Source organism: Oculina patagonica, chromosome 13, assembly GCF_052425735.1.
Source record: "Oculina patagonica isolate OP01 chromosome 13, crgOcupat, whole genome shotgun sequence".
NCBI classification, from domain to species: Eukaryota; Metazoa; Cnidaria; class Anthozoa; order Scleractinia; family Oculinidae; genus Oculina; species Oculina patagonica.
Window position 1 is genome coordinate 14301450 of NC_135770.1, and position 27397 is coordinate 14328846.

Below are 27397 nucleotides of genomic sequence, written 5' to 3' on the forward strand. Positions count from 1 at the left end.
TCATTGAAAATTCGTTATAAAGCTCAAATTTTGTCTCTCTTTTGTACGCCATTTTGCTTGTCTGAGATGGAGTTGCATCTTTGCATAAAGCTGCTGAAATCACTTTTTGTTTGTTAATGTATTTATTGTTATTTTAAAATGTTACTGACATGACTGTTATCATTACTACCCATCCTGATTAGCTGTTGCTATTTTGCGAGTATTATAAGATTAATGCATATATTTTGCTAATGAAGTTAATCTTACCAGTCCACGGCACCAATTCAGTGTTGAACTCTATGGAAGTGTCACTTGGCTGATATACTGTAAAGTTTGTCTGCCTGTAATGCCATGCCTCTTGAAGCATTTCCTTAAAAAAAATACAAGACATATACCTTTGAAACACTTGCTTAAAACTACAGGAGTAGTTAGATTCATGCAAGGCATAAAATTAATCTTAGTTTACACTGTAGTGACATACATTGTAAGTGACTGCAAACATACATGTACCTGCACTATTGTATTTACTGCTAAAACTGTTTGAAGGTGGGTTACAGATGACTTCTGCTTTCTGAACACATATTCTTCATAAGACAGAAGACATTCAAATATATCAGCAATCACTGATACCTGCAATGCACAAAGTGAAGTTGATTTCATTACACTTTGGTTAAAGATTTTCAAACATGAATTGTTTAGAAATTTTTAACATGCGTCAATTACACGGCTAACTGAGGCATACATGAACTAATACCTAACCTTTACACTAAAAACTCTACATGTATTTGAGCAGCAGTCATTTTTATCTCATTGATAGCATCATTTGCTTTGCTACAACGCAAGCTATCTATAATAGAAATACCATCCTCATCAATGTGAAAAGCTGTGCCTCTGTGGTAAAATTTGGCCAAGTGTAAGTTTGTTTGTTGTAGACATGTCTCTGACAATACAATGAAAACAAAAGCTTGAAGAATACCCAAACATACCTCCCTGAAGAAAAGATCCTGCTCAGTGAGCCCTCTTGCTTGTGATGTCAATTGCCGTTTTTTCATGACAAGTTTAATACTTTCATCCACTACCTCTTGATACCTATTTAACACGAAATTGTGATAATTTTGATGGGTTTCTTTCAGGGGAAAAGAAAGGAGGCCTGGGACCGAATAGCCATATTCTCACAACTTGCAACACAATCATTAGACCATGTTACAGTTCTGTGAAATGTAACCAAGCGTCTGCATGAAAGCGAGGTTTTAGCTGATCTTGTGATAATGGAGACTGGCAACTAGTTAGCATGAAAACAGGAAAGTTTACATTTGAAAGAAGCAAAGTTTGTATCACAACAAAGTCGCCTCTAGCGTCACTTCTGCTCAAAGGCCTGATCACTAAGCACAGAACTGTTAAATGGGCTATTTATGTTCTAGTCAGGGGATTTTGGACAATGCGGCAGCAGGCCATGTTTTCCAACAAAATGTAAGCTACAGCTACCACGACTGCAATGCCGTGGGGGTACAAATGCACACAATGACCGTACACGACTGTAACATCCTGCCAGTGCATGAAATTTGTGCTTCGGCGAACGAACAATTTAGGCACAGTTAAGGCAAGATTTACGCACGGCTTATGCACCATTTAGGCATGGTTCAGGCACGATTTGGGAACACTGTAGGCACAAAGTACGCCTAGTAGTCCAGTGAATTCAAGAGATTTGCATGCATTGTGAATGCACTACAATAACGAATTTTGATATTTTCTCAGCGCATTTTAATTGGTAAAATGTCAAAGACGATAACGTGCTATTATTGTCATGTTTGTAACACTGACTCTGAAAAAATCTCTGGGTACATCATCAGCATCATCACTTTGTTTACCATCGGATTTTGCAAAGTAGCTTATACAGTATCTCTGAGCATTTCACAGTACACAGGACAGTGGGCAAAGACCAAACCACAACACCGGGAACTCCATACCCTACTTCTTACGATAAGTGGGTGGGTTCTTTTACATCCCCTGTTGACAGTAACACTGAAGATGAGGGAGACGGGGCCTATAGTTTATCATCCTTATCTGAGAAAACTAGAATACTTAACCATTTGTAGATGTCATTGCAAAGGCAGCATATTCTAGATCTCCTCAGTTATTTCAAGACCCTGAATGTTCATCTGGTCTGGGACTCAAACCTGAGACCTCCCACACGGTAGTACAGAGCTCTACCAACTAAGCTAACTGGTTGGCGGTAACGAACCAATGAAGTATGTACAGTAATACTCTTTATAAATTCTGACGCTGACTTATTTGAGCGTAAACAACGCTCATAATGTACTCAAGACGTTTCGACTGAGAATCTTCGGTCTTCTTCGGTTGTTATCATGGCATAAAAAAAACGGCTTTTTAACGGTTTCACATTTGTATGCGCGCGAGTGACTAATAATGTACAGTGTTTGTAAGTAATACTTATGAACCCAAAAGTTTGGTCACACACTTCAATCAACAGGAAGTTGTCATGCCATTGGTGGACACATCCTGTAAGTAGACATTTTGTTATGGTCCCAGCCATATACAAACTTCACATTTTGAACCTCCCATTAAGTGGACAAGTTTTCAGGTCATGTTTTACGGTAATAATAATTATGTATAATTATTGTATACATGTACTTGTATAATATGCTCACGTTTTATTGATCTTGCACAAGGCAATAGCTGCACTGAGCTTCTCAGCATGTTCACAGATGAGATGGCATGTCAGTGATGGTCTCTCCTTGGAGGTCACAATGCCAAGCTGTAAGAAAAATGCAGACATTCTTATAAAAATTGCTATTTGTACCAGACTTTTGATCAATGTCAATGATTCTCGTGTTTTGCATTGTAACACATTGTATGTCCATTATTGTGCTAAACAAAAGAAAAGAGTGATAGAGAACCTTGAAGAATAGAAAACTGTCATAGTTAAGAAACTCAATTTACTGATTTGTCAGTGTAAACTGGGTCTCCAGATCGGCAAAAGTAAAAAAATGCTATCAGAATAACCAGTTGGCCAACTGTTGGCCAACAGTCAGCTGACCGTCGGCCAACAAACGACAGGTTCAAAGTTTAATTCAAAGAACCGAGTTCAATGTACAACTCCGACCCATACATGAACTATAGATGCATGTCAAATTATTATTATTTTTATGTTGCATTTTTAGAAGTGTACTTTTAAGCTACAGGGCCCAGTATCTTAATTTTAGCTTTGATGGTAATCGTTTTGCTTTCAAGTGTAAAACCAATTATTTTTCTTTCTTTTTTTCATGCGAGTGATTGATATCTACGCAGTTTACATTACATACAGCTACACTGGTAATTGGAAGAATCAAAGAGGTCTATGATCTACTCGTGAATGCGTTAGATATATTTGAATCGTTCCTTTGAACAGTATAGTATCGATGGAAAATATTCATTATAGGGATTAATAATAATAATCAACTTTATTTAAAGAGGGTGAACATATAACAGGACGCTTAAGTATAAGAATTACTTTTCGTCATTTTTGATTGCTTATCAAACCGATGGCTCAGTGGTACAGCTCTACGTTCTAAAGCGCGGGATCGACTCTCGTACCCTGTGGCTAAAATTCTTTTTTCCTCCTTATTTTTTTCCCACGGATATTATATACATATCTGTCTTGTATAAAGTTTCGATACTCTTTTACTGATTATCCTTTAATAAATCGTGCCGTGCTCAAACCTTCCAGTCTTTCAATAACATATACATAAAGTCACTGGTCATCGTTTCCGAATGTTCGCGATTATTATATGCGAAAAGGCAATATTTCATCGTTTGGGAAACGATTGTTTCTCATTTACAGGGGTGAAGTATTTTCTACACTTATTTCTTTGAAATGATACCTTTGTAAAGCTGTATTTTTATTCACAGTCGAGGGAAACGAAATTTAGAAAGCTAAGCGCCCGTGAGCATACCTAATTTGCATAATGTTAACAACGATGGATGGAAGGATGGACGGATGGCTCAACTTCCCCCACTATACTCGTTCATTATGCATTCACGAGTAAAAAGTAACAAATGTTAAATTTACAGTTAAGTAATATTTGAATAACAATTGTCATATAGCAAATTTACATCATTGGATTATACTTTTTAATCAGCAAAATTAAACAAGAACTGCTGTGACAACTCAAACTCTAATTTAATTAGTTTGTGGTTTTAACTTGGCACCACAAGATCTACAAGAATCTTACCGTAGAGGTAAGCATATGATGTTAGGCTTAGATATAGAATTTCCAAATGAGTTCCTGCAAATTGTCCTTGCAACAAGTCAAGGAGACATTTTTAACCCATTATTGTCGAAAAATCTAGTCACTCCCATTCTTTAGGACCTTGAACTTGAATTAGTGCATTCGTGCAGATTTACCTTTTAACTACATGAATTTCTATGTTAAAAACCTTCTTTCAAAGACCCCTAGAAATCTCTAAATACCTCCACAAAAGAAAAAGTGTGATTGGTTTATTTTTACAGAACAGTGGGACAATCAAAACATTCCCAGGAAGGAAGGCAACATGCATATATTAACACATACTTCTTCCTCATTGGCAGTTTCAGGTGTCACCGGTGAAAATTCAATGACTTTTAAGGACCACAGTTTAGCAAATTTCAAGTACTTTGCAAAGGCCTTGATACAGAGATTTACTTTACGGAACCTGCATGCAAGCGATTTGTCAGTTCACAAATGCGTCAAAAATGGTGGGTGTTGTTGTTCTTTTTGAATTTGTAGGAGACAATTCGAGAAGAAAAGTAGAACATTGCAATTTTTCTTTCAGTGGTAAAATGACCAATAAATTAAACACAACGTAAAACAATTTTTTCAAAGGACTGTATGCGATGCCAGACAAAAACTAATTAAGTTTTTTTTTCCCAGTGGATTTTCTCGGAAATCATTCAACCTGTAGCTTCTACATGTATTTAAGGCTACCAACTCATCCTAAAAAAATTGTGAAAGGTTTATTGCGTTGAACACGACAAGAAAAACTTGCTTGAAAAAGGTAGAACTGACAAGGATGCTATGGCAACATTAGTTGTCGCTGAAGCCTATTATAATGTCTGAATGCACTCATAGCAAATCAGATGTTTGAGTTTTGCTCACATTTCTACATTGACTACTGAGCTTAAAAGAGATTTTTCTTCATCGAATTTCGATCAGACAGATATTAAATTAGAGTAGTTTATCTGAAATCTGAAATTTGTGTCTAAGCTGATAGAGAAAGCTGTTGCTTCACAATTAAACGAGCACATATTGAAGCACCACCTTGGTGAGACATTTCAATCTGCCTATAAAAGATTTCACAGCACTGACAGCCCTTGTAAGAGTTCGCAATGATGTTCTTACTGCTATCAACAACAATAACTCTGTTATTCTACTTCTACTTGTTTATTGGCCGCTTTTGACACTGTAGACCATTCCTTATTATCAAGGCTACAGTTGTATCTACTCGTTTGGGATCAAAGGAACAGTAATTCTTGGTTAAAATCATATTTAACATCACACACACAGTTTGTTAACGTCAATAACTGCAGATCTTCTCGACGTTTCTTGGAACGTGGCGTACCACAAGGATCCGTTCTTGGTCCTCTCTTATACTTACTGTATACATCACCTCTTGCCAACATTATTAAGGGGGGGGGGGGGGTCCTTCTTAACTACCAATTAATTTTGTTGATAAGAAAGATTTCTGACCATCAAATTTTGGAACCGAACCTCCTATGGATGAGATTTTTGCACAACTTAGTTCTATTGAAGAGTCCTTCAAAGGTTTCAAAACATGGCCATATTTGACAAGTCACGTGACCAGAATAGAAAAAACCCCAACAACTAAAGGGGAGTTTAGATATAAGAATTAAAATCAGTGTCAACAGATAAAAAACGTCCATGTGCTTAATGCTTTGTATGGTTTTTAAGAAATTCGCATTATTATTACAGTTATGGCATAATAAAGACTCATATTTTTGGACTTTCTTCAGTAGCGTTCCTTTCTTACATGTAAATGGTAATTCCATACGAAGAATTATGAAGAAAGATATGTTGTCTGTAATTCTTTGAAAAAAATAGGAACTTAACTTTTCTCTAAGATCATCTACACAGCACCTTCTAGCGACCCCCAAAGCAAAATTAAAAACATATGGAGAGAGAACGTTTGCTGTGGCAGTCCCAAGACTGTGGAACATGATCCCACTTGAACTTAGATTAAGTCCTTCTATTGACATTTTTAAGGGACATAATCATACTTTTTTAAACAGGGTTTTAATTATTTTATTCTTTAGGTACAATTGAACAAATTTTGTCATTATCCGTTTTTTAAATTTTTTGGAGTTTTTAACTTTTTAACATCATTTTATTAATATTTTTATTGTAAAGCGCCATGGGCAATTAGTGGATTTTGGCGTTATAAAAAGAACTTTTTATTATTCATTAACGTTGTAACTTTGATGACCTTCGCAAAAATCATTGTGTTATGATTTTCACCTGATTACAAATAGTTTAACCCAATCAGAGTTTAAAGTGTATTTTATTTTCTTCTTGTCCTGCATTTTCTCGTAAACATAAAACTTTGCGACTCACCATCCCAGGCGCCAGAGGTTTGTTATTCTATGTACAAAAATATAAATTAAGCCATCACAAACCATTAGCTGATCGGCTCATGTTCAGTGATAAAAAAACGCTTGCTACAGTGTAGCTCAATACTAGCTTGATGGACTCTCTTTTGAGAAGTATAGCTGAAAATGGTAGGAATAGCTTCCTCCTTGAATAGAACTCACGCTTGGCTTCCCGTAAAGAGAAACAAAAGAAGCACTCGCTACGCTTATTTTAACTTGCGCTGCCCGAAATTCAGAAGGGAGACAGAAGGCGGGCGCACTTTTTCTGTTTCTGCCACCCGCCTTTGGAATGCTCTCCCTATCTCAAAAAGGCGAATCGAACAGCCGAAGCCCTTTAAAGAATCTCTCAGAGATCGGGTGTTTTCGGAGCAGCAGCTTTTACATCATTTTATTGTATAGTTTTAACTTTTTAGCTTCATATATCGTTTACTATTATGCATATTCGTATTCAATTTTCAATGTATATAGTGTTTTTATAATATTCTAGTGTAATTTTTAGGGAGGGCCACAGGTTTGTTAGCTTTGCTATTTAGTGTTACCCTCATTTTAAATTAAGTCTTTATTATTATTATTATTAGTGGCAGTTTCTTTTTTTGCCTTTTGTTCCAAGTAAGGAAAATACGTAATATTGGAAATATCAATTGCATGACCCAAGGATCAGAAAGGCGAACTGTCTTTATCCAAGTACATGTATCAAATAATAATGATAATAATAATAATAATAATAATAATAATAATAATAATAATAATAATAATAATAATAATAATAATAATAATAATAATAAACAGTGTAATATCCCTAGGAGATGGGAGAATTTCTTAGATTTAGTTACTATTCCTGAGACAAAATAAAATAAAAATCCGTAAAAACCCACAGATAAGCTGTAACTTTTTTTCCAAAAATCTTTCCTCGGAAGCGTGGGTGCAGCTTATGTGCAGGAACATTTGGAAAAGGTGCCAAAATTTTTCATTAATTGACACTTTTATGGGAAAGTATGCAAATTAATATTACATGAAACTACAAGGGAGTACTAGTCATTACTTTTGCAAGTTTGACAGCCCCTAAAAGCTGTTTGAAGTGTCAACGATGGCCTATATATTAAACAGAATAAATATAACAATAATAATAATGGCTTTATTGGAAGAGCTTCCCAGGGTGGCTCTTTGTCTTCCAAAAAAATACTTAGAATTACTACATTACTAAAAGATTAAAAGAAATTATTGTTTACAATATTTACACTAGAATTAAAAACTATAAAAAGCTAAAACTTCTCGTAAAATTACACGACTAAAATAAAAATGGATCACAAAAATAGTTCGATTTGTAAAAAGAAATAAATAGGTGAATAAAAAAATAACTCTTTAACGGCCTTGATAAAAGGGGCAAAGGTGGAAATCCGGGGTGGGGGGTGGGGGGGGGGGGGACTCGCATATGAAAGTGACAGGGATGCTGTAAATTTCAAATTTTTGGTCTCGCTTAGGGTGTTCTCGGCAAAACACCAACATTTTTAGCCTTAATGGTCTTGTTTAGGGTCACTAACAAAGAAATATACAAAATAATATAAATTCTATTCTTAGTTTTCTGGTATCTTTTAGGCCTCAAGAAAAGTTTGAGCCACACCCAGATTGGTCTCTTTTAGGGTCTTTTCAAAATTTGTGACAAGCATCCCCCTCTGTTTCAAATAGGAGTTCCCCCATATTCCCTCCCCCCGGGTGAAACTATTGATACACCATGAGCGAGCGAGAAAATACCACAAGTATTCACGTTGTAGATGCGGATCTTGGCCTACTGTTTCTTCCTCATTTTGGTGTGCAAATTTGCCGAACTGATTACGGAATTAATCTCTTGATGCAACAAGTTTATCTCGAATAGAGGGCTCCCAAATCTCTTTTTAACGATATGATAGCAACAAAACCTGAATGCCTCTATCTTGTTTTCCTTGATCGTTCTTGCCCCAGTCCCATTTTCATGTCGATTAAATGCCTGGTTACTAAGCTATGAACGTTTTTTCAAACGCACGTTCTTGTTGTCAAACAAAAATCGACTGAAAAACTGTGTTTCATGAAGAAATACCTGTCAACAAATACCAGATCAAAGGCGCTTTGTTAGCCCACTCGTGAATGAGAATACTAAATGTATTGGTGTAGAGCTATGAAATGATTCTGTCTTTTTGTGAGCGGCATGTTAGTATAGAAGTTGTTTGAAGGGAGATATGATCACGTTGGTTCCTTGTGTTTACAGCGGACGCGGGTAATCCATTCAAAAGCCTTTGTTATATAACACTTATTTCTACCATGAAGTGCAAGCTTGGTAACGCGTTGTGTAGTGGCAATGCGTTGGCCCTCCAGTCCAGCGGCCCGGGTTCGATTCTCAGCAGGGATGATTAATTTTTTTTTACGACAATCTATTTTACAATTTTAAACGACGTCTTTTTTTCTTTCTCCTTTTTTTATGAATCTAGTAGAGATTCAAATCAAGTACTATACAGTATATTATTAAAAGGCAACAAAATTTGTCAGTTTGGCGAGCTTTTTTATGATAAATTATTTACGTATCATGACTATCGATTATCATACAATACGCTTGGAACTATTAAACATTCAGAGACTGCTAAAATTGGACTTTATTCATACAATTGTCCTGAAATCAACCTTTTAATACCCAACACAGTCGCAGTCCACAGTTTGTGTCTGGAAAATCTAAAAATTCGATCAAAACACGGAATGTCAGTTCAGTGTTTCGAAGATTTTCATATTTTCTCTAAGATTATTTCTTCTATTTGTCATGTGAAATTCTTTAAAAGAGCTATAAATCGAGCCATTCGAAGAAGCTTTACATACAAGCCATTTAACTTTGAACCTACGGTATCGGTCATCGTACTAACAACAACACAGAGAAATCTATATGCTAATTTTTAGCCCAAATGATAAGTACGCCGAAGTTGTCAAGCGGTTAGGGCTTTGGTCTTCAAAAACATAGTTGATGTTAGGAGTCGCCGGTTAAAAAAAAAAAACAAGAAAAATTAATATATAATTTAATGCATAAATTATTATTCATAAATTAAAGTTAACAGCCCATCGACCGACCGGCCGAAAATTTGCATATGACTTTCCATAACCATAACAGGATTGGAAACTAAAATTTCGGAGCACTCGCCATCCGGGCGAGTGACCTTCAAATTGCACTCGCCCAGATCAATTTTCACTCACCCAGTCTTCTTCCATTAAAAAAGAAAAATTTAGGCCCCCTCCCCAAAAATATACAACTTCAATTTTTAATCACGTTTAAATGATACTCACTGTGCCACTTTGGTGGTCGATCGCAAAACAGACTGCAATCTATTTCTTCAATGAAAAATCGCCAAATATAGACCTTACTCCACAATAAATACACGAGCACACTTACTTCAAAAGTTGAAACAGTTTTATTTGATACGTATTTCCAAATTCTTGTTGTTTGCAAGCGAAATTGTACAGGAAAAGAGGCGAGAAATGGCCATCTTGCTGCGTTTCACGGCTCGGTGGATGAGTCAGTGAATTTTTGACCAGAGGTATTACTTTGTACAAGTATGTCCGTCATGTAACATGCCCCAAACGGAAGCCATTTTTGTCTGTTTACGAACGCAAACACAGCTTTGTTTGAGATTTCAAAATGTTGGTAAGCTATCGGTTTGTGGACAGTGTAGATTATTTTAAAGTGGGAAGTAAAAGTTTCGCTTATTTTGAATAATATATTCTGGATATGACAATCGTACTCGCCAAACCGGGCGAGTGATCCGTGATTTGTACTCGCGCGACAGTTTTCAACCTCGCCTGGGCGAGCGGGCGAGCGCCCCAGGGGGGTACTCTGGGATCAAGGTGACGGGGATGATCGAATGGAGGCAAAGCTCAGGACCCAAAAAAATCCCTAAGTCTCCCGACATTACCCAAAAAAATCCATGGACCAAAAAAAAAACACCCAAAAAATCCCTAGTCTAATTACCCCTAAATTGCCCAGGCCGCGCCAAGGCACTTTAGTTTGATTTTAATAACCAAAAAAATCCCCTATTTAAATCAAGTCACCCAAAAAAATACCTGGCAAATTCTCCTACCCAAAAAAATCCCGGAATCAAAAATTTCGACCCCAAAAAAATCCTTCGCACATCCCCGTCACTTGGATCCCGGAGTACCCCCCCTGGAGCGAGCGCTAATTTCCAACCCTGCATAACAATACTCGTTTCATTACATTCACGAGTAAAAAAGATGAACAAAGTGGTGTTCATTATATTTAAGAGCTGAAATTGTGGGTAAGACTGAAGTATTTTCCATTTCAATGTTTAGTGGTCTTTAGTGAGTTTACGTTCCATGAAGAAGACTCAACTTTCTTTTATTTACTTTAAAAAAACTTTTTTTTTCCAAAATTCAAGTTGCTTAATTTAGGGTGTGGCTTATCTGCAGGTGTTTAGGGTACTGTCTGAAATTTGTGCCTGATTTGAGGATCAAATTTAGAATATCCACTTAAAAATATTTGTTATTACTCGGAATACCACATACTACTTATCATGAGGATGCAAAATACAAATTACATGTAAAAAATACACGTACATGTACCTGAAGATCTTTCTCAAGGTCATTTTATAATTTGTGGTAAAATAATTAGAACAGAGAAAACGGTTCCCAGGCTTCGGTCATTTACCGAATTTACCCTCTCGTTTTGTCTTGGCGTGCCACTTTCGATTTTTTTCACCCTCAGGAACTTGTGAAAGGTGACCCATCCCTTAGTTTTTTTTGTATGTTCTGCTACAGCCAGCAGCCAGGCAGCGATCTAACCATAATATTCTGGGCTTTAGATAATAGTTTTGCACCAAAGATCTGGGGTCATTGCAAAACCAGCCTTGATTTAAATGCTACATCATAGCCTTGATATCATTCCTAACCTTCAAGATGGCGGCCATCAGTGTTCGAAAACCATAATTTTGAATGATTTCAAAGCCCTCTTGCTAAAATCAAGCCAGCACTTCACCAAACGACAACTATTTTTGAAGTCCTGAACACATGGGCTTTTATTTAAGGTAAAATGTTTCTAGACCTTTGTTTCCCTTTAAGATGCACACAACCCTGCCATGTACAGTGGTTTGAGTTGTCTACTTGGTAATGCATGATGGATAGTCAACAGTAGTAAATACTGGAAAGTCAACATTGCTGAAAGTACAAGACACTGTCTAACATCATCCTGATTAATAGTTGCAAAGAAAAAAATAAATAAATGTACAGTGCATTTGCAAAAAATCTAACCTTTCCCCACAGGCCAACACTCTTCAAAAATTCTACCATAAAGGAGTGAGCTTTTAACTTGTCTTGTAGCTGATGAAGGATGATGAGCGAAGTTGAAGAAGATATGCCACCTGTTAAAACATGTCAGTTTTTGATAAGTCTAAGCTCGTGCTGTGACATTACTTATAACGTACATTAAACACAAGCTAGCAATAAACATTTATAATGTTTACATAATGAGTATCAATTATTACATTTGTATGTTGTATCAGATTTACAAGCTAATTTAGGCAAGAATTTGTGAATCTAATACAACAGACACACAAATTATACTGTACCATAACTGTGTCCCATAGTTTGTTATATACAATCAAAGTACTTTGATATCCTATTTTGGTGAAGAAAAGTAACCCAAAACTTCTGCAAATTATGGTGAATTCTGGCCACTTCCATTTTTTCTTTCTTGATTTATGAATGAGTTGATAATGTTTATGTACTGCAACTTGTAAGAACTGATGTGATTAAAAGCTGTATGTTCTGATTGTTCTGAAATACAGTTGTACGCCAACAAAAGATTACATAATGCCAAGTAGCTTGTGATAAATTCCGTGACCCACTCAGTCTCTTTTTTCCTCACAAATGACTTGATAGGAAGACTACAGTTTAACAGCAACTAAGTCACAAACAAAGTTTTACGTGTTTATATTGCAGAAAAAATAGCAAAATGTATGGGATGTTACATTCATTTTTTACTTCATACATGTACATGAAGAAAATCTGTTGAATTTTGCTTGATGTTGATGTGTCCTACAGTAAAAACCCGCAAGTAAGAACCTAACATTTAAGAACCTAGCTGTTAGGCTAAAATTTGCAAATTAGTTACCATTTTTATAAGAACCTATTTAGCCTAAAATTTTGAAATGCGTGGTTCTAAATTTCTAAAATTGATTATGATATGATAAGTGCTTCATTTTGACATACTGTAGTTATTCGATTGAGCGCCCTGGGCGCTTGTTAAATTTTTGGACCTTGAGAGTGGGCGCTTATTCGAGGCTGGGCACTTATTAACTTTTCCTACCTTCAGAGTGGGCGCTTATTCGAGGTGGGCGCTTATACGAGGTTGGGCGCTTAATCAAATAAATACGGTAAACACTATGTGGTATGCAAATTCTATACAAGAAAAAGGCCAAATAACAATAAAATCTCTATAACAACATTGACATTTAAATTATTTTTCAGAAATTAAGAACCTATTAAGAACCTAATTAGCCTAAATTCGTGTTAATAACTCTTTTATGTAAGAACCTGTCTAGGCTAACCTGGAAAACAATAGGTTCTTACTCATGGGTTTTTACTGTATTTCTCACTTGCACTACCTTTTACATGTAGGACACTCATTTCATAAAATAAACAAGGAAAATGATGTTGTAAATAATAAAGATGGTAAATTTTAAGCTCTGTAATAAATAATAAAGATAAGATGTTCTACATGACACGAGCATGGGACAAAGAAAAATTGTGAGTCCCTGACGGGAATCGAACCCATGGCCTCCCAGAATACCGGTTGGGCGCTCTAACCAACTGAGCTACGAGAGACTTGTTGTGAGCTGGGCCATTTTACTAGGTTGATATGTGACACGCGTCCTAAATACTGCTAGGATCAGCAATGTCGAATTCATTAAGTTTTTGTAGTAAATAATAAAGATGGTAAATTTTAAGCTCGGTAATAAATAATAAAGATAAGATGTTCTACATGACACGAGCATGGGACAAAGAAAAATTCTGAGTCCCCGACGGGAATCGAACCCATGGCCTCCCAGAATACCGGTTGGGCGCTCTAACCAACTGAGCTACGAGAGACTCGTTGTGAGCTGGGCCATTTTACTAGGTTGATTGATATGTGACACGCATCCTAAATACTGCTAGGATCAGCAATGTCGAATTCATCAAGTTTTTGCAGTAAATAATAAAGATGGTAAATTTTAAGCTCGGTAATAAATATTCCTGTATTCTGGGAGGCCATGGGTTCGATTCCCGTCGGGGACTCAGAATTTTTCTTTGTCCCATGCTCGTGTCATGTAGAACATCTTATCTTTATTATTCATTACCTTTATTATTTATTACCTTTATTATTTATTACCGATTATTTATTACCTTTGTCCCATGCTCGTGTCATGTAGAACATCTTATCTTTAGAAAATGATGTTGTCAAGTGTTCTGGAAAAAAACTATGTAGGCGGGTATTTGGCCTCCTTGTCTCCTTCTATAACTTACATGTACATGTATCTCGGTAAAATTTTCATGCTAAACAGTCTGTCTATGATTGATATGGTCAAAATACGCCAGAACAAAGGAGAATAATTTGCAAAATTAAACCATACAGCTATGCGTATATGCCAACTTATTAACAAGAAACAGTACTGCAGCTGCTTACAGCTTGGCGAATTTTCCATTTAGTAAGCATGCATGCACACTGACCTGCTGGAATGGATTCTGCCCATCGTGGATCTGAGACAGGAAAATCATCAATCACCTCTTGACTAAGGGCTAACACAACATTATCCAATTCAGCACTTTCTGATATCTCGCAGACTTGCAGAGCTTCATCCTGTATTTTTTAAAAATGAAGGTGAACAGAGTAATTTATACAGATGAGACTGGGCAAGATTTCTCAAATGCATTAACAATTCATCAAATCAAAACAAAGGAAATTAGGATTAAGTGCTCTTATTTGAGCTGTTCTGGCTCAATTAGAAAACAGAAAACAGAGCAACTGAATGATTTGGATATCTGTTCTTAGCAGATTTTCATGATTTAGTTTCTCTGTTTCCTCCTGATTTCTAGCTTTGACAGAGAAGATATATTTAACACTTGTGTGTGTGTTTCATTTCCAAACACCTCGAAGTTCGTGAAAAATACTTCACTTAACGTCATATTTATACCACTCTTATAACTGTTTGGAAATGTGATGAAAAACTCAATTATAGCAGGGCTTTGATAGCAAAATTATGAACATGCAATTCATTAATTTTTGGAATTGTTGAATAGTTTGTCAATCCAAATGTGCAAAACTTCCTTTTCAAATTAAAGCACCTCAGATGGAAACAAACTACTTGACCTTTCATTTTGACCTTGAGGGTATTTACAGCATAACCAAAAATAACACAAATGATATGTTCTAAATTTCCACCGTAAATATTAATATTTCCCTTATCATGATGTCGGAAAATATTTTCAATTGCTTTCGGTTGAAACCCTGACTTTTTATGAATAATTTTTCAAAGTTGTAAAAGCTCCTGTGAGAAGCGTGACTGAGACGAAGATCCAGTTCTAAAGGATCTGGGTCTAGCAAATTTGTGATGTCATTTTTGGACGTCTTGTTGCTTCAAAGGGCTAGACCAGGTTTACTCTAAGGGACTTTTGCTAAATAACTCCCACTACAAAAATTCATTAAAAATCATGGTTTTACCAAAAAAAAATTTTTGTGGGATTTTGCTGCATATAATACAAAGATTTAATCAGGCCAAAGAGAGTTTTTGAGCTACAGGCACTTTTTCCTGTCCGCAAATTAAATACTACTTACAGTATTTCCTTGACAGAACAACAGAAAAGCTGATTTTATCTTTTGTAGATCATCACTGTCTTCTCCAATTGTGGTGTCCGTAAGTGGAATATCAACAGTTTTAACCTACGAAAAAACCAACAAACATTGTGGTTGCATTTAATTTACACTCATAACACACCTCAAAATGCTAGTTGTGTCAAGTCCAGGTTTTTGGTTGGGCTTTGAACTAAAAAACTAAATGTACTACTACTAATGGGTATAAGTAATAAAAATCAAATCTTTTTTTAAAGAGGCTTGATATAGTTGTTTTTTAACCTCTGGCTTATGGTAGTGAAAACAAAAATTCATTTGGAAGCCAATCTTCAATTTTTGCCAAACTATAATGATTATAATGAATCGTGTGACTGATAGTTTAATCTTTACTGGTTTCTTAGCAACAGAGGTTAAGGTTTGTTTTCAAACAAGCCTTATTTTCTTGAAACTAGTCAAACACTTTGTATCCATTTATAAATAAATTATGTCAAGTATAGAAGATTATAGGTAGTAGAAGTACCATGTTGTAAGTAGTACATGTATTGTATTGAAAGTGCAAGTGTTTGCAAATAGCACAAGTGTTGTACTGTAAGTAGCAAAAGTACCACATTGAATTGTAAGTTGTCGCAAGATGAATAACCTTCCAATTATAAGAAATCCAAAGAGAAATTATGGACTTTGTGTGGCTTCTGAAGACATATCATAGCAAAATGGTAATGTATGTGTTGTTTCGAATTTGTTGTTTTGAATTTGGAATTTTTAAATCAAAATTGACTGCAAAAGCCGCTCACCACTGAAATTCAAAATGTTCGCTTGAGTGAATAATCAATTTTCATGCAGAATCTCAGAGTCTCTCTGCTGTGCTTTGTTAACGATTTCATCTCAAATTACTGACTTTCTCCACCAAGGCCACAAAAGTCACAAATAATCTGGCATGTGAACAGGCTGTCACAGGCTAGAAATTAGCACAATTCGTGGTTATAATAACATTTTTTAATAGGGTGCATAAATGGATTTGTCACGCCGAATTCAGTAAAATATTTAATGCCATAACGCTATTAAACCATGAATTAAAATATTTAAAATATTTAATGCCATGCTATTAAACCATGAATTGTACAGATTAAAAACCTTCTTTGTACCCAAATATTTTGGAGATATTCAAATTTTTTGCTGTTTTAAGTTTGGTTTATTTAAATTAGTCTTACAACATGTTATGCTGGGATAAGGGTACATCCTTCAGAAACTTAATAGTTAACTTTATTTGTATTTGTATTTATTTGTAGTTTTTTTTTCGCATGTTTTCCTTATGAAATGTGTAAAAGCACCAGGTAAACTACATTTGTAAAGGTAGGTGCATGCTATATGTTTTGCGTCCTTAATAGTGTTTTTGGTACAACAGTCTTTTGATCAATTCTGCTTACAATCTCCAGTTACCTTCATACCACCACCAGCATCCTCCCGCACTGCCTTTTATTTGTGTGTTGCAATAAAAAAGTATGGTAGATTGACGACCTAGCTGTAGGAGCATTTTTTGTGCAGGATTTTGTGGTTCATAACAAATATCTTTCAACAGATTAAAGCAATAACTACCTCATTTGTGTTTACGGGTCGTCGATGGTCATTTAATGTTTTAAAACATAAAATGAGCTCTGTGAACAGCTACGATTAAGAAATAATTTAGTTTTGAATAAATACACTCAGACACCTTGAAACAATATCAAAGTGCCTAATTCACCTTTACCCATTTCCTGCTGATAGTTTTAGTAAATATAGAATAAAGGTCAATCCGAATAAGTGCATTGTGCCGAGTGTGTACAATATGCGAGCCAGCGAGGCAGACGTGCAAGGCATGCGAGGCATGAAAAAAACATGCGAGGCATGAACGAAAACATGCGAGGCATGAACGAAAACACGCGGGGCATAAAAAATAATAAAAAAATTGCTTACCCTGATAAAAGCAATTATTAACCAGAAAGATCGGATAACCCAATTCCAATGGGTAAAAATAACTACGGTATAAGAAAACTTTTATATAATTAGCTTTTAAATACCTGAAAGGCAAATATGCCAGGCATGTAGGGCAAAAGCCTATAAACGACAGAGAAGTTATTAATTTTTTTGCTACTGCAAGTTGCCAAGCAAAATTTTATTAAATGTTAAATATGATCATACATAAAGAAGTGCATTTAGTGGTATCAATTAATATTAATCAAGGCTTTTTGTTCAGAAGTCAACTCATGATGGAAAAAACTCTCCTCCTGGTGATCGAAAGTTGTGCTTGCACACGAACGAACAGCAAAAAGGACAAGAAAAGCGAACTAGGAACGAGTTGTTAGTGCCTCGCGTGTTTTCAAGTGCCTCGTGTGTTTTCAGATGCCTCGCATGCTTCACACGTCTGCCTCGCATGCCTCGCTGGCTTGCTGGCTCGCACATTGTGCATCCCCCATTGTGCCTAGGCATATAGACAACAAATACAGAATTGCACAGGAGTATTTTTGACTCTCAACCAAGTTGTCAAGCACAAACTGAGCAGATTCAACTTACAATGTAGGACAGACTATTTGTTCGAAGACTGTCCTTTTGAGGACCGAGAGCTTGATGAAAGCAAATCAGGAAATGTATTTTTTCAGCTACATTCCAGAGGCAGTACCCAAGTTGCATGCTTTGTGTAAATAATTGTAAAACCTAGACTTATAGAACTGCTTGCTTTGCAAAAAAACGGCATAAAACAAACTTTAACAATGCAAAAATATTTCTATTTCATTTGATAAAGCCAATAAGTGAAAAAATTTGAATATTTACATGTATAGGCAAGCTGTCACCATGTAAAGAAACACAAACCAGGGTCCCAAAGGGGTTCAGTGCTCCAGGGCTCTGACCTAAAAAAGGCAAGCTCCAGGGCTCCTGAGAATTTATTTAAGGCTCCGCACTTCACTAGTACACTAGTGTTTAACAGTTCTCCTAAGTTGTTGATCAATTCAGTAAAATGTTTTAAAAATATTTGACTCCATCAATGCCATAGTTGTAGTTATAGTTTACATGCAGTTGTGTTTTTTTTTTTTTCGTACGTGTCTGTGTTTGTGTGTGTCAACTTCTAAGCTGGCAACCTAGCAAAGCCAGTATCTATGTTTTTCCTTTTCTAAATTGTCCTGTTCTATGCAAGTAGCTACGAAAAAGTAAAAAAAGGTTTTATTGTTGCATGTGTTGTGTTGTGTATCTCAGTAATTTAGAATTTGAAAACTTTATACCGTAAATGAGTCAGGCAACCATGCAGGCTTTTCTACTTTTGAATCTTCCTTTGTAATGTATTTCCTTGATTTAGGACCCCTCCTCATAATTAATTAGCATACCCATAGAGTCAGAGCCAATGTACATTGTATGAAATAACAAAAGATGATATTACTCCAGGTTTTTTTGCCTAAAGTAAACCTGACAGAAAATCATAGAGATTGAAAAGGGAAAACCTAAAAATTTGAAATAAGTACCCCAAGGGCTTTTACAAGGATATTATAACTGGGATTCACTAACCTCTGATGACTGTAACCTTGAAGTATCCATCTCTTCACTGTGACACAAAACACGCAAAATACAAGAAGTTAATTAATAAGTTCCAAAGAACGGAGCTAGTAGTCTTTATAAAATGGCAAGTTATTGTACGATTGCGAGCTTGCTTCGGAAGTCAGTACAAAAATCCCAAAGCCAAACACTCTGCTACACTGTATCTTTTGTGTGTGTATATATCGTCTTTGCTGTGCATTGTATACAGTCAATTTATTATTCAGAAGTTTACAACATTCACTTTATCGCCCAGTTACGAACAACGTATAAGTAACATGACTGGCCAATCGTATCAATCGCATGATAAACTTAACTCAAATGCTACCGAAGTGCCGTTAAGCGGCTTGCGAATTTTCTTTTCATGATTGTGAAATATCATGAAATGTCATTAAGGAAACTAAAATACGAGGAAATATCGTCCTTTGTTTTCCCGAACTGACTTTTGCTCAAGTGCTGTGTACTTTTGCGAATTTTTGCTCGCAAGTTCATGGGAAAAATGGAGCAAAAATTCGGGAGAATGTAAAACAAAATTCACGCATTTCGGGTGAATTTCTTTTTCGCAATTTCCTTTTATACATGTACATGCAGAACACAAAACATAATACAGAATTGAGGGCATTTTTAGAACCACATGTGCATGTAATAGATTTTTAGAAGACAAAATTAATGCAAAATCTTGCTTCAAAATTCAACAGAATTGAAAAGTTTAAATGGAGTATTGCAGGCTTACAGGAATGCTCAAGTTTGGTAATTGTCATTTTAGATGTTGATTTGTTTTTAATCTGACATACAAAATCAGCTCAATTTCTACGATGAAGTACACAACTATTACAAATGAAGCATTTTCTTGAATAAAATCCTTGTCCCTTAATATTATTTTTGCCTTTCTTAATTGTATTGCCTTTCATTCATAGTTTTTGAACACATTTGAAGCGAGTTGGTGGACCCAAGAAATTTGCATACAAATGCATGCACGTTGAAATGGTCAGATCAAAAAATTTTAAGTTTAATTGTTATTGATTCTCACAGCTAATCTACAAGGACGTGACTGCAGTTGATGTATTACAAAATGGATAGTTCTGCTTTCATATAATACCTAAGTTGGTTTCATAGGTACCGGGGTATTTCATTTGTAAGAGATTTCTTTGTTCTTTACTTACAAGTTTATAGACATTTAGTTATTACATTTTTACATTCTCTATGCAACTGAAAAGCGAGACACTGAAGTCAACTTTTTAGAACGTGGTGATCATGGTATGCAATATGATCCTCCGTAAATGCATGGACCCCAGGGCCACGGACGATTTGATGGACAAAGGAAATCCCATCATTTAGCAAGGAAAAATGAATTAAAAGTTAAGCTTCAAAAACAAATTAAGAAATTTACGATCTATTGGAGTCTGTTCCTGGCTCTCAAACGTTAGAAAAGGAAAGGAATAGTCTTGACTTAATTAAAGAAAATTTTAATGAAGCTCTTCGAGTGTATAATGAGTTGTTATAGGTGGACGTCACGAGGAAGATGACATATACCATGATTTCGACCTGTGTGATAAAAAGTACACAGAACACAGAATGAGGCTTTCCCAGGGACTTCACACAATCGACAGAGTCTGAAAGAGCATGATTCTGTTAGGCAAGGGAAACAAGCTACCAAAATCGAGTGTTTCTCAGAAAACAAGAGTTTCTAGCTCTTTAAAGGCATCAAGATCCTTGGTTATGTCAAGAAGACTGAATGTGGCAGTGAAAGTAGCAAAGTTGAAGGTCGAGATGAAGTTCTTAGAGTAAGAAACCAATGTTAGAAGATTTCAGCTTGAAAAGGATATGGCGTTGGCAGATGCTGAAGAGGAAGCCATCAGAATAGTCATGAAACAAGAAACAATGAGCAAAAAAGCCCTTGGTGAGGAGTACATGTAAGCTGAAGGATCTCGAAACGCAGACTCCTCCTCATGAAGAAAATAGATCAGTTCACGATGCGACCCTACAGGAGATAGTTGCAAGCGAAGCAAGCAGAGCTAAGCACATTAATAATTGTAAATCAGCAAAGGGCCAGCATGCTGCCATCTCAAGAGCCGCCTGTTTTCAGTGTAAGTTACTTTGAATAACTGGCATTCCTTGCTGCCTTCCATGCCCAGGGGCAGATCCAGGGGGGGGGGGGTGGTTTCACATACTCTGATGAAGGTGAACAGATCTAGATGTCACCGAAAATTTAGTAAAAAAAAAATTGGCTCAAAAACCTTCTTTAAATGTCTTCTACCGATTGCAATCAATACTGGTTCCAGTATTTTCAGTAATATAAGAAATATCAACCACTAATGTAATAAAAATGCTAACCACAAATGTAATAACAGGGTGACCACTTATGTAACAAACTTTAAGAAAAGTACCGTTATGTCGCAATAATCGTAAAAAGAAGAAGCATTTTGAATGAAAACTGAAACGTCCCTTTTTATTGGAAGGTACATGTATCCACTGTTCTACATTCAACTGTATAAAGCCTGAATCAAATACAACAACAATGTAAATGACCGTGCAATAGGTAAACGCAAGTTGAGAGTAAGTCGCCCATGCTTGCCCAAGGACAAAAACATGTTTTAACATACACACGTTCAACAAGGAAGAACATACTTTTTCCCATGTTGTTACCACTAGCCTGATCTTTCTGAATAAAAGCACAATTTTTTGGAGGTACGGCATTGGACAGTTGACGTCAATCGTCCAATAGTAGAAACATTACGCAACAGCGACTTTGATAGTGCAGAGCTAAATGGTCGCCAGGTTTGAAAATTGTGACCAAAAATCCAAATTATTTCATTATAAAGGTAGCAAAAACACACAAAAAACTGAGCTTTGAGGGAAAGTCACTTGGTTTTAAAGCTTACCTTCAGGAAAGAAAATATGTTGGCCACTGTTACACAGAAACTCGACGCTGAAATGAGAACCCATTCAACTGAATTTTATGAAAGCCTCCATGGGGGTCCATGTCTTCTTCTTCCCGACAAAATTTCCCTTGAATTCCCTCTTCCTCCCTAAAAGAATTTATTCGATTTTGGGTGACCGTTTTTTAGTCAATCCTCTGTATGCTTAACCAAAAAGTCTTTCCGACCTGGGCCAACTCTTCTTGCCTGGTAACCCTTTTTGCAAATTAAAACTCAGGTTGATACAAGGGTTGACAATTTTCATGAAAAATGTCCACGAACACTGGGTTGGCATTTTGATACCTGGCCATGTTTGTTGGTTTTCTTCTTTCATTATAACTACAGCTCAATGAGACCAGGATTTGTAAAAAAGTGGTATTCTGTTACTTTATAGTTACCCATTTCAAGTTTTTGGCGACACATAGCTGAACAGGATCAGCACGAATAGGCAACCAGGGTTCATGTAAACATTAATTTTTCCACACTTAGCGGCAGTGTAAAGGCAATTGAATGTGAGGTACCTTTTGGCGTTGAATACAACCGAAACATTTCTTGTGTGATTTGCGATTTTTTTGCCATATGATCATCTAAATCTTATAAATCAAATACAGTTGAATCCCGATAACTATAACACTCAATAAATCGAACCTTTTTTGATTCCCCTCCAGGCTAACTTAAACTCCCAAAAATCAAACATTTTTCTATTTCCCTAGAAGGTTATTGGGATTTAAGATTGTAACATCAATGGTCACAAAGTTATTACATTAGTGGTTACAAATTTACTACATTAGTGGTTATGATTTTTATAACATTTAAGGTTAAAAAGTTATTACATTAGTGGTTAGCATTTTATTACATCAGTGGTTGATATTTATTACATTAGTGGTTAGTATTACATTAGTGGGTGATACTCCCCTCTCCCTCCCCCATAAAAAACTGTGACTTAAACAATATAGTAAACAAAAATATTGGTAAACAGCCACCCCCCTTTGAAAAATCCTGGATCCGCCCCTGATGCCATGCATGATAGCTAACAAGGTTGATTCAGGAAAGGACAACTTTCTTAGTAAATACACTTCGGGTAAACCTCATGAAGTCGTTAAGGGGTTCTTGGCATGGAACTCAGACAAAGGATATGATGAAGCTCAAGTCTAGACTTGCTAATTGGCCTCAGATCACTGAAGGATCCGGAGATAGTCACAGCTTGCAACCCTTCTCTGACTTTCTTACTCGCTGAGAAGGAGCCATGCAGTCTATGCAGCATATGGAAGAGCTAAACTCTTTAAGGTTGCTTCAAGAAATCTCCTCAAAGTTGCCCTATACTCAGGATCACGGTGGTGTCGCCACATGTGACAGGCTCAAGAAAAGAGAGAACGCTGTGTCTTTCCATGACCTAGTTGAATTCGTAAAAGAAGAAGCCAATCTTGCCAATGACCTGGTCTTTTCTCCAGAAGCATTAAGAGGAAATTAACAACTGCATCGCTAAATGGAGGTTGGGTGCCTGGGAAATCCATAGGGTGGTCATCACGCTGAAATGCTGACAATAGGTTTATCATCCGCCGCAAAAAGGTTCGCCCCTGAGGAATAACTTTACATGCGTGTGGAGATTGCTGATGAGAGATTCCAGCTCTTTCCTAGTGCAATGCCGTTTTCCAGACCATGAATCCAGAAGAGCCACAATGCGATCAAACTTGTCACGGGGAAGACGAGCTTAAAGTGTGAGTGAGTCCAGCTCAATACTGAGTACAGTCAAACAAGTGGAGGGCCCTTCCAATTTCAAATAACTGAACACAAGTATCGATATTGTTCTAGCAGACTGGTGAATTGGGAGGACCCAGTGTATGGAAGTCATCTAAATAGTGTAAAATAAAGTTCAGGTTGTAATTATGTTTGAAGATTCATTCCAACAAGTCCGCAAAGGAAGAAAAAATGAATGGAGCAGATCGTAATCCAAAAGGAAGTGCCAAATCAATGAAATATTTCCCTCACCACTTCATTCCAAGCAAATATCAATCATCGGAATGGACTGGGATAATATGATAAGCACTTTCAACATCAAATTTTGCCATAAGTGTACCTCTGCCATAAGACATGATCCCATCGATAACATCATCCACCTTCATGTACTGCACTGAAAATGGTTCTTTTGGAATGCCATCATTGACACTATGGCCTAACGGACTAGACAAATCCAAAATAAGCCGTCATGTTCCAGGTTGGTACTTCTTAAAGATAATCCCGAAGCGACTGAAATGGAGGTTTGGAACAGGAGGTATAGAGAACAAAACCTGCTACGCGGCTTTCTCAAGTTCTGTGAGCAGATACTGGTCGATCACTGAAGGTTGAAGTGACGCTGAAGGCATATTTTGAATTGCAGACTTTTAAGACACAACCAAAGGGTTAAAACCAAGACAAAAACCGTTTGTGAGACCTGAAATCACATAGTCCACTTTGGATTGATCAGGATGAGAACATAGTTTGTGCCGAAGTTTCACAGCATCAATTGGGGTAACTCTAGCTGAAGAGACCAAATCCTGCTGTAAAACACCCATCACGGAAAAGGAACTAGGAGAAGATGTCTGAACTGATACAGGGGGCTTGCCAACGCAACAAGTATTTGGTGTCGAAGAAACAACAACGCAACAAGTATTTGGTGCCAAAGAAACAACAGTATTAACAGGAAACGAAACATTTTGAGCTGAAGTTGAACGTGACTGTACACTATTTACATAATCGATCCTCTCCTTGGACGATCTGGCAACCACTTCAACGCCGCTGGCGTTTGCTCCGTGGTGGGCTTGATGACCGTGCACCTTGGTTGTGAGGCTTAGAGGCCAGAAAGGGACAGTTGACACGTGGGTGATCTCCTTCACATCTTTCACAGGGGTGGCGAAACTGGCACTGACCAAAGGGCCAGAGACAGGTGCCATGATTCCATGATCGGCAAAAATTGGATGAAAAGGCCCCTGAACTTGAAGATGAAGCTGAAGTGGAGGGCCTCTGGCTCGTCTGGGACTGTGGAGGCAGACAGGTGTGGAAGTTGTACAAGTCGAGGTTCATGCAAGACCAATCTGCCAAACCTGATGCAGCTGCATCCTTCCGAAATGCAATGTCGTAATGAAGCCAGGCCTTGCCAAGGAATTGATGTGACGTCTTGAGGATTAGAAGCTTATATTGCGTCATGTCCTGCCATCTGGAGGGATGAGCACTGCAGAAGATCCAAGAGTACATGTACACCGTGAACGCCTCAACCCAAGTCACAATATCAGTTATCTCTTGAACTATTTTTCTGGAGGAAGAAACAAGAAGTTTGCCTTCAAGATAGGATTGGGGCTCTGTCTCCTGGCCTTTAAGTTCTCTGCGAGCAAATTGGCGAGGTCGATGTACTTCCCCGACATGATCTTGGTCACCAGCTTCTCGGGGATAGGTGAATAACCCGGGTCAACCACGAACGGCCTGTTCAAAAACTGAGGTGGATGCAGCTGAGGGCCAGGTGAGAACGGAAGTGTGAAGGAATGGCCTGAGGTATACGGTGCTACGTGGGTGCAACGCTCGAGGCACCAAGGGAGCCAAACACGGATGGAGATGCTAGAGAAAAATTGCCGAAAGTGCAGTAGGTTGAAATAAAAGAGGACACGATGGAATTACCTGTGGATAGGCCTACAGAGGAGATATCGGTGGATTACTTGCAGTGGAACCCGGCGAAGTTGTGCCCGATGCTATGTTTCCTGCCGAAACTGAAGACCCCGACAAAGAATTCTGTTGCAGAGCCGCCAAACTACAGACTGTAGCAGATAGCAAGTCACCTAACGCTTGTGAAAAAGCCCGAGAGAGCTGAGAAACAACGAAGGCGGATGAAGTGGCCACTTGAGGTGAAGAAAGTACGACTGAAGAGGAAGAAACTGTAGACAGGGACGAAAATGAAGGCTGACTAGTAGTTGCATCCAACATGGCGGCCGTGCTGTTGTTTGTTGCTCGCCTCGTACGATGAGCCATTTTAACGAAAGAAAGCCGTAAGTTTCCAAAACACACGCCGACAACGAGACTTAAACCACTCGCAGAGGAAAGGAGACACGTTGAACAGACAAAACGCAACGTGTGTAGTGCTGTTGGCTGGTGTGGTGGTGTGAGAAATTCCTTGAGCGTACCGGCCATGTTACTACATCATAAGAGCCACACAGAAGTCCAAGTTATGGTCTATGCTCTTCTAGACGATGCAAGTGACACTAACTTTGTTACAACCGCTAACTAGAAGTCAAAGGAGTCCAGACCAAACTTGTTCTCAGCACAATGCTCGGAACGGAGGAGATCTTGGTTTCAAAGATAAATGGGCTGACTGTGGAATGAATTTACAAGCAAGTTCGAGTGGAGCTAACGAGACCCTACTCAAGAGATCACATCCCCTCAAGGAGAGACCAAATTTCAAGACCAGAAGTTGTAGATGCATGGCCACGTCCTCAAAGAATTAAGAACAATAATGCCTGATAGAAGTGACTTAGAAATTTGTCTTGTTTTTGCTGTAACTTCCTCAGGGCTATGAAACCAAAAGAAGTTATATTTGGTAAAGAAGAAGACCCATATGCAGTTAAAACCCTCTTACGACTGGGGATCACTGGCTCAGTCAACTGCAAACAATATGTCAGAAGAAGAAGTCGCTGCATCCTGCCACTGTATCGTCACTTACGAAGTTAACAACAGCAGTAATAAAAACCTTAGCTTCATTATTAAACCCCAACTCAAAGGAAGAGATTAAACCCCTACTCCCTGTGAAGCCTGTTTGAGCAAGACTTTTCTGAAAGGGCTGTTGGTGGGCCAGGTTTGTCGAAAGAGAACAGGAGATTCCTAGCCATTTAAGAAGAAGGAATTACACAGCATGAAGATGGCCATTATGTTTTACCCCATCCTCTCGACAATTCGTCTGTAAACCTGCCAAACAACAGAGACTTGGCTTATTGTCACTTGTCGCAATTGAAGGGAAGATTTCTGAAGGACAAGACTATGAGGCCTTCATGGAAGGTGTTATAGAGAAAGGGTATGCAGAATGAGCTGAACAGAGCACAAATGTAGAAGATCATGAAAGCCATCATGTCAGCACTACCTGAACGTTTGGTATATCCCTCATCATGGCATATACCACCCAAAGAAACAGAGAAAAATTTGCGTGGTTTTTGACTGTGCTGCAGAGTTTGAGGGAGAATCTTTAAACAAGAACCTTCTCCAGGGACCAGACTTAACAAAAAACACTCTCCAGAGTTCTATCTTTAGGTTTCGCAGAGAGCCAGTTGGTTTTATGTGGGACCTGGAGTCCATCTTTCTTCAGGTCTACATTTCCGAAGAGCACAGGGACTTGCTCCGACTTCTGTGGTGGGAAGGTAGCGATGTCTCAGCAGAGCGGTTCTGGGGCGACCTCAAAAGGACAGCGCAAAACAATGAGAGAGAATTTGTGTC

The 27397-nt window shown here is 37.5% G+C and overlaps 1 protein-coding gene across 3 annotated transcripts in view; it reads right to left on the bottom strand.

Annotated features, from left to right (window-relative positions):
- The window catches only part of LOC144637238 (nuclear pore complex protein Nup133-like), a 241123-nt gene that overhangs the window by 84451 nt on the left and 129275 nt on the right, over nt 1-27397 (bottom strand). For all 3 annotated transcript variants that reach the window (XM_078496367.1, XM_078496368.1, XM_078496369.1), the window contains exons 16-23: nt 19005-19041; nt 15459-15563; nt 14354-14483; nt 11897-12006; nt 2649-2755; nt 966-1068; nt 490-609; nt 247-349 (exon numbers count right to left, since the gene is read on the bottom strand). In XM_078496367.1, the coding sequence (XP_078352493.1) occupies nt 247-349; nt 490-609; nt 966-1068; nt 2649-2755; nt 11897-12006; nt 14354-14483; nt 15459-15563; nt 19005-19041 (815 nt within the window). The remainder of the gene's footprint in view (nt 1-246; nt 350-489; nt 610-965; nt 1069-2648; nt 2756-11896; nt 12007-14353; nt 14484-15458; nt 15564-19004; nt 19042-27397) is intronic.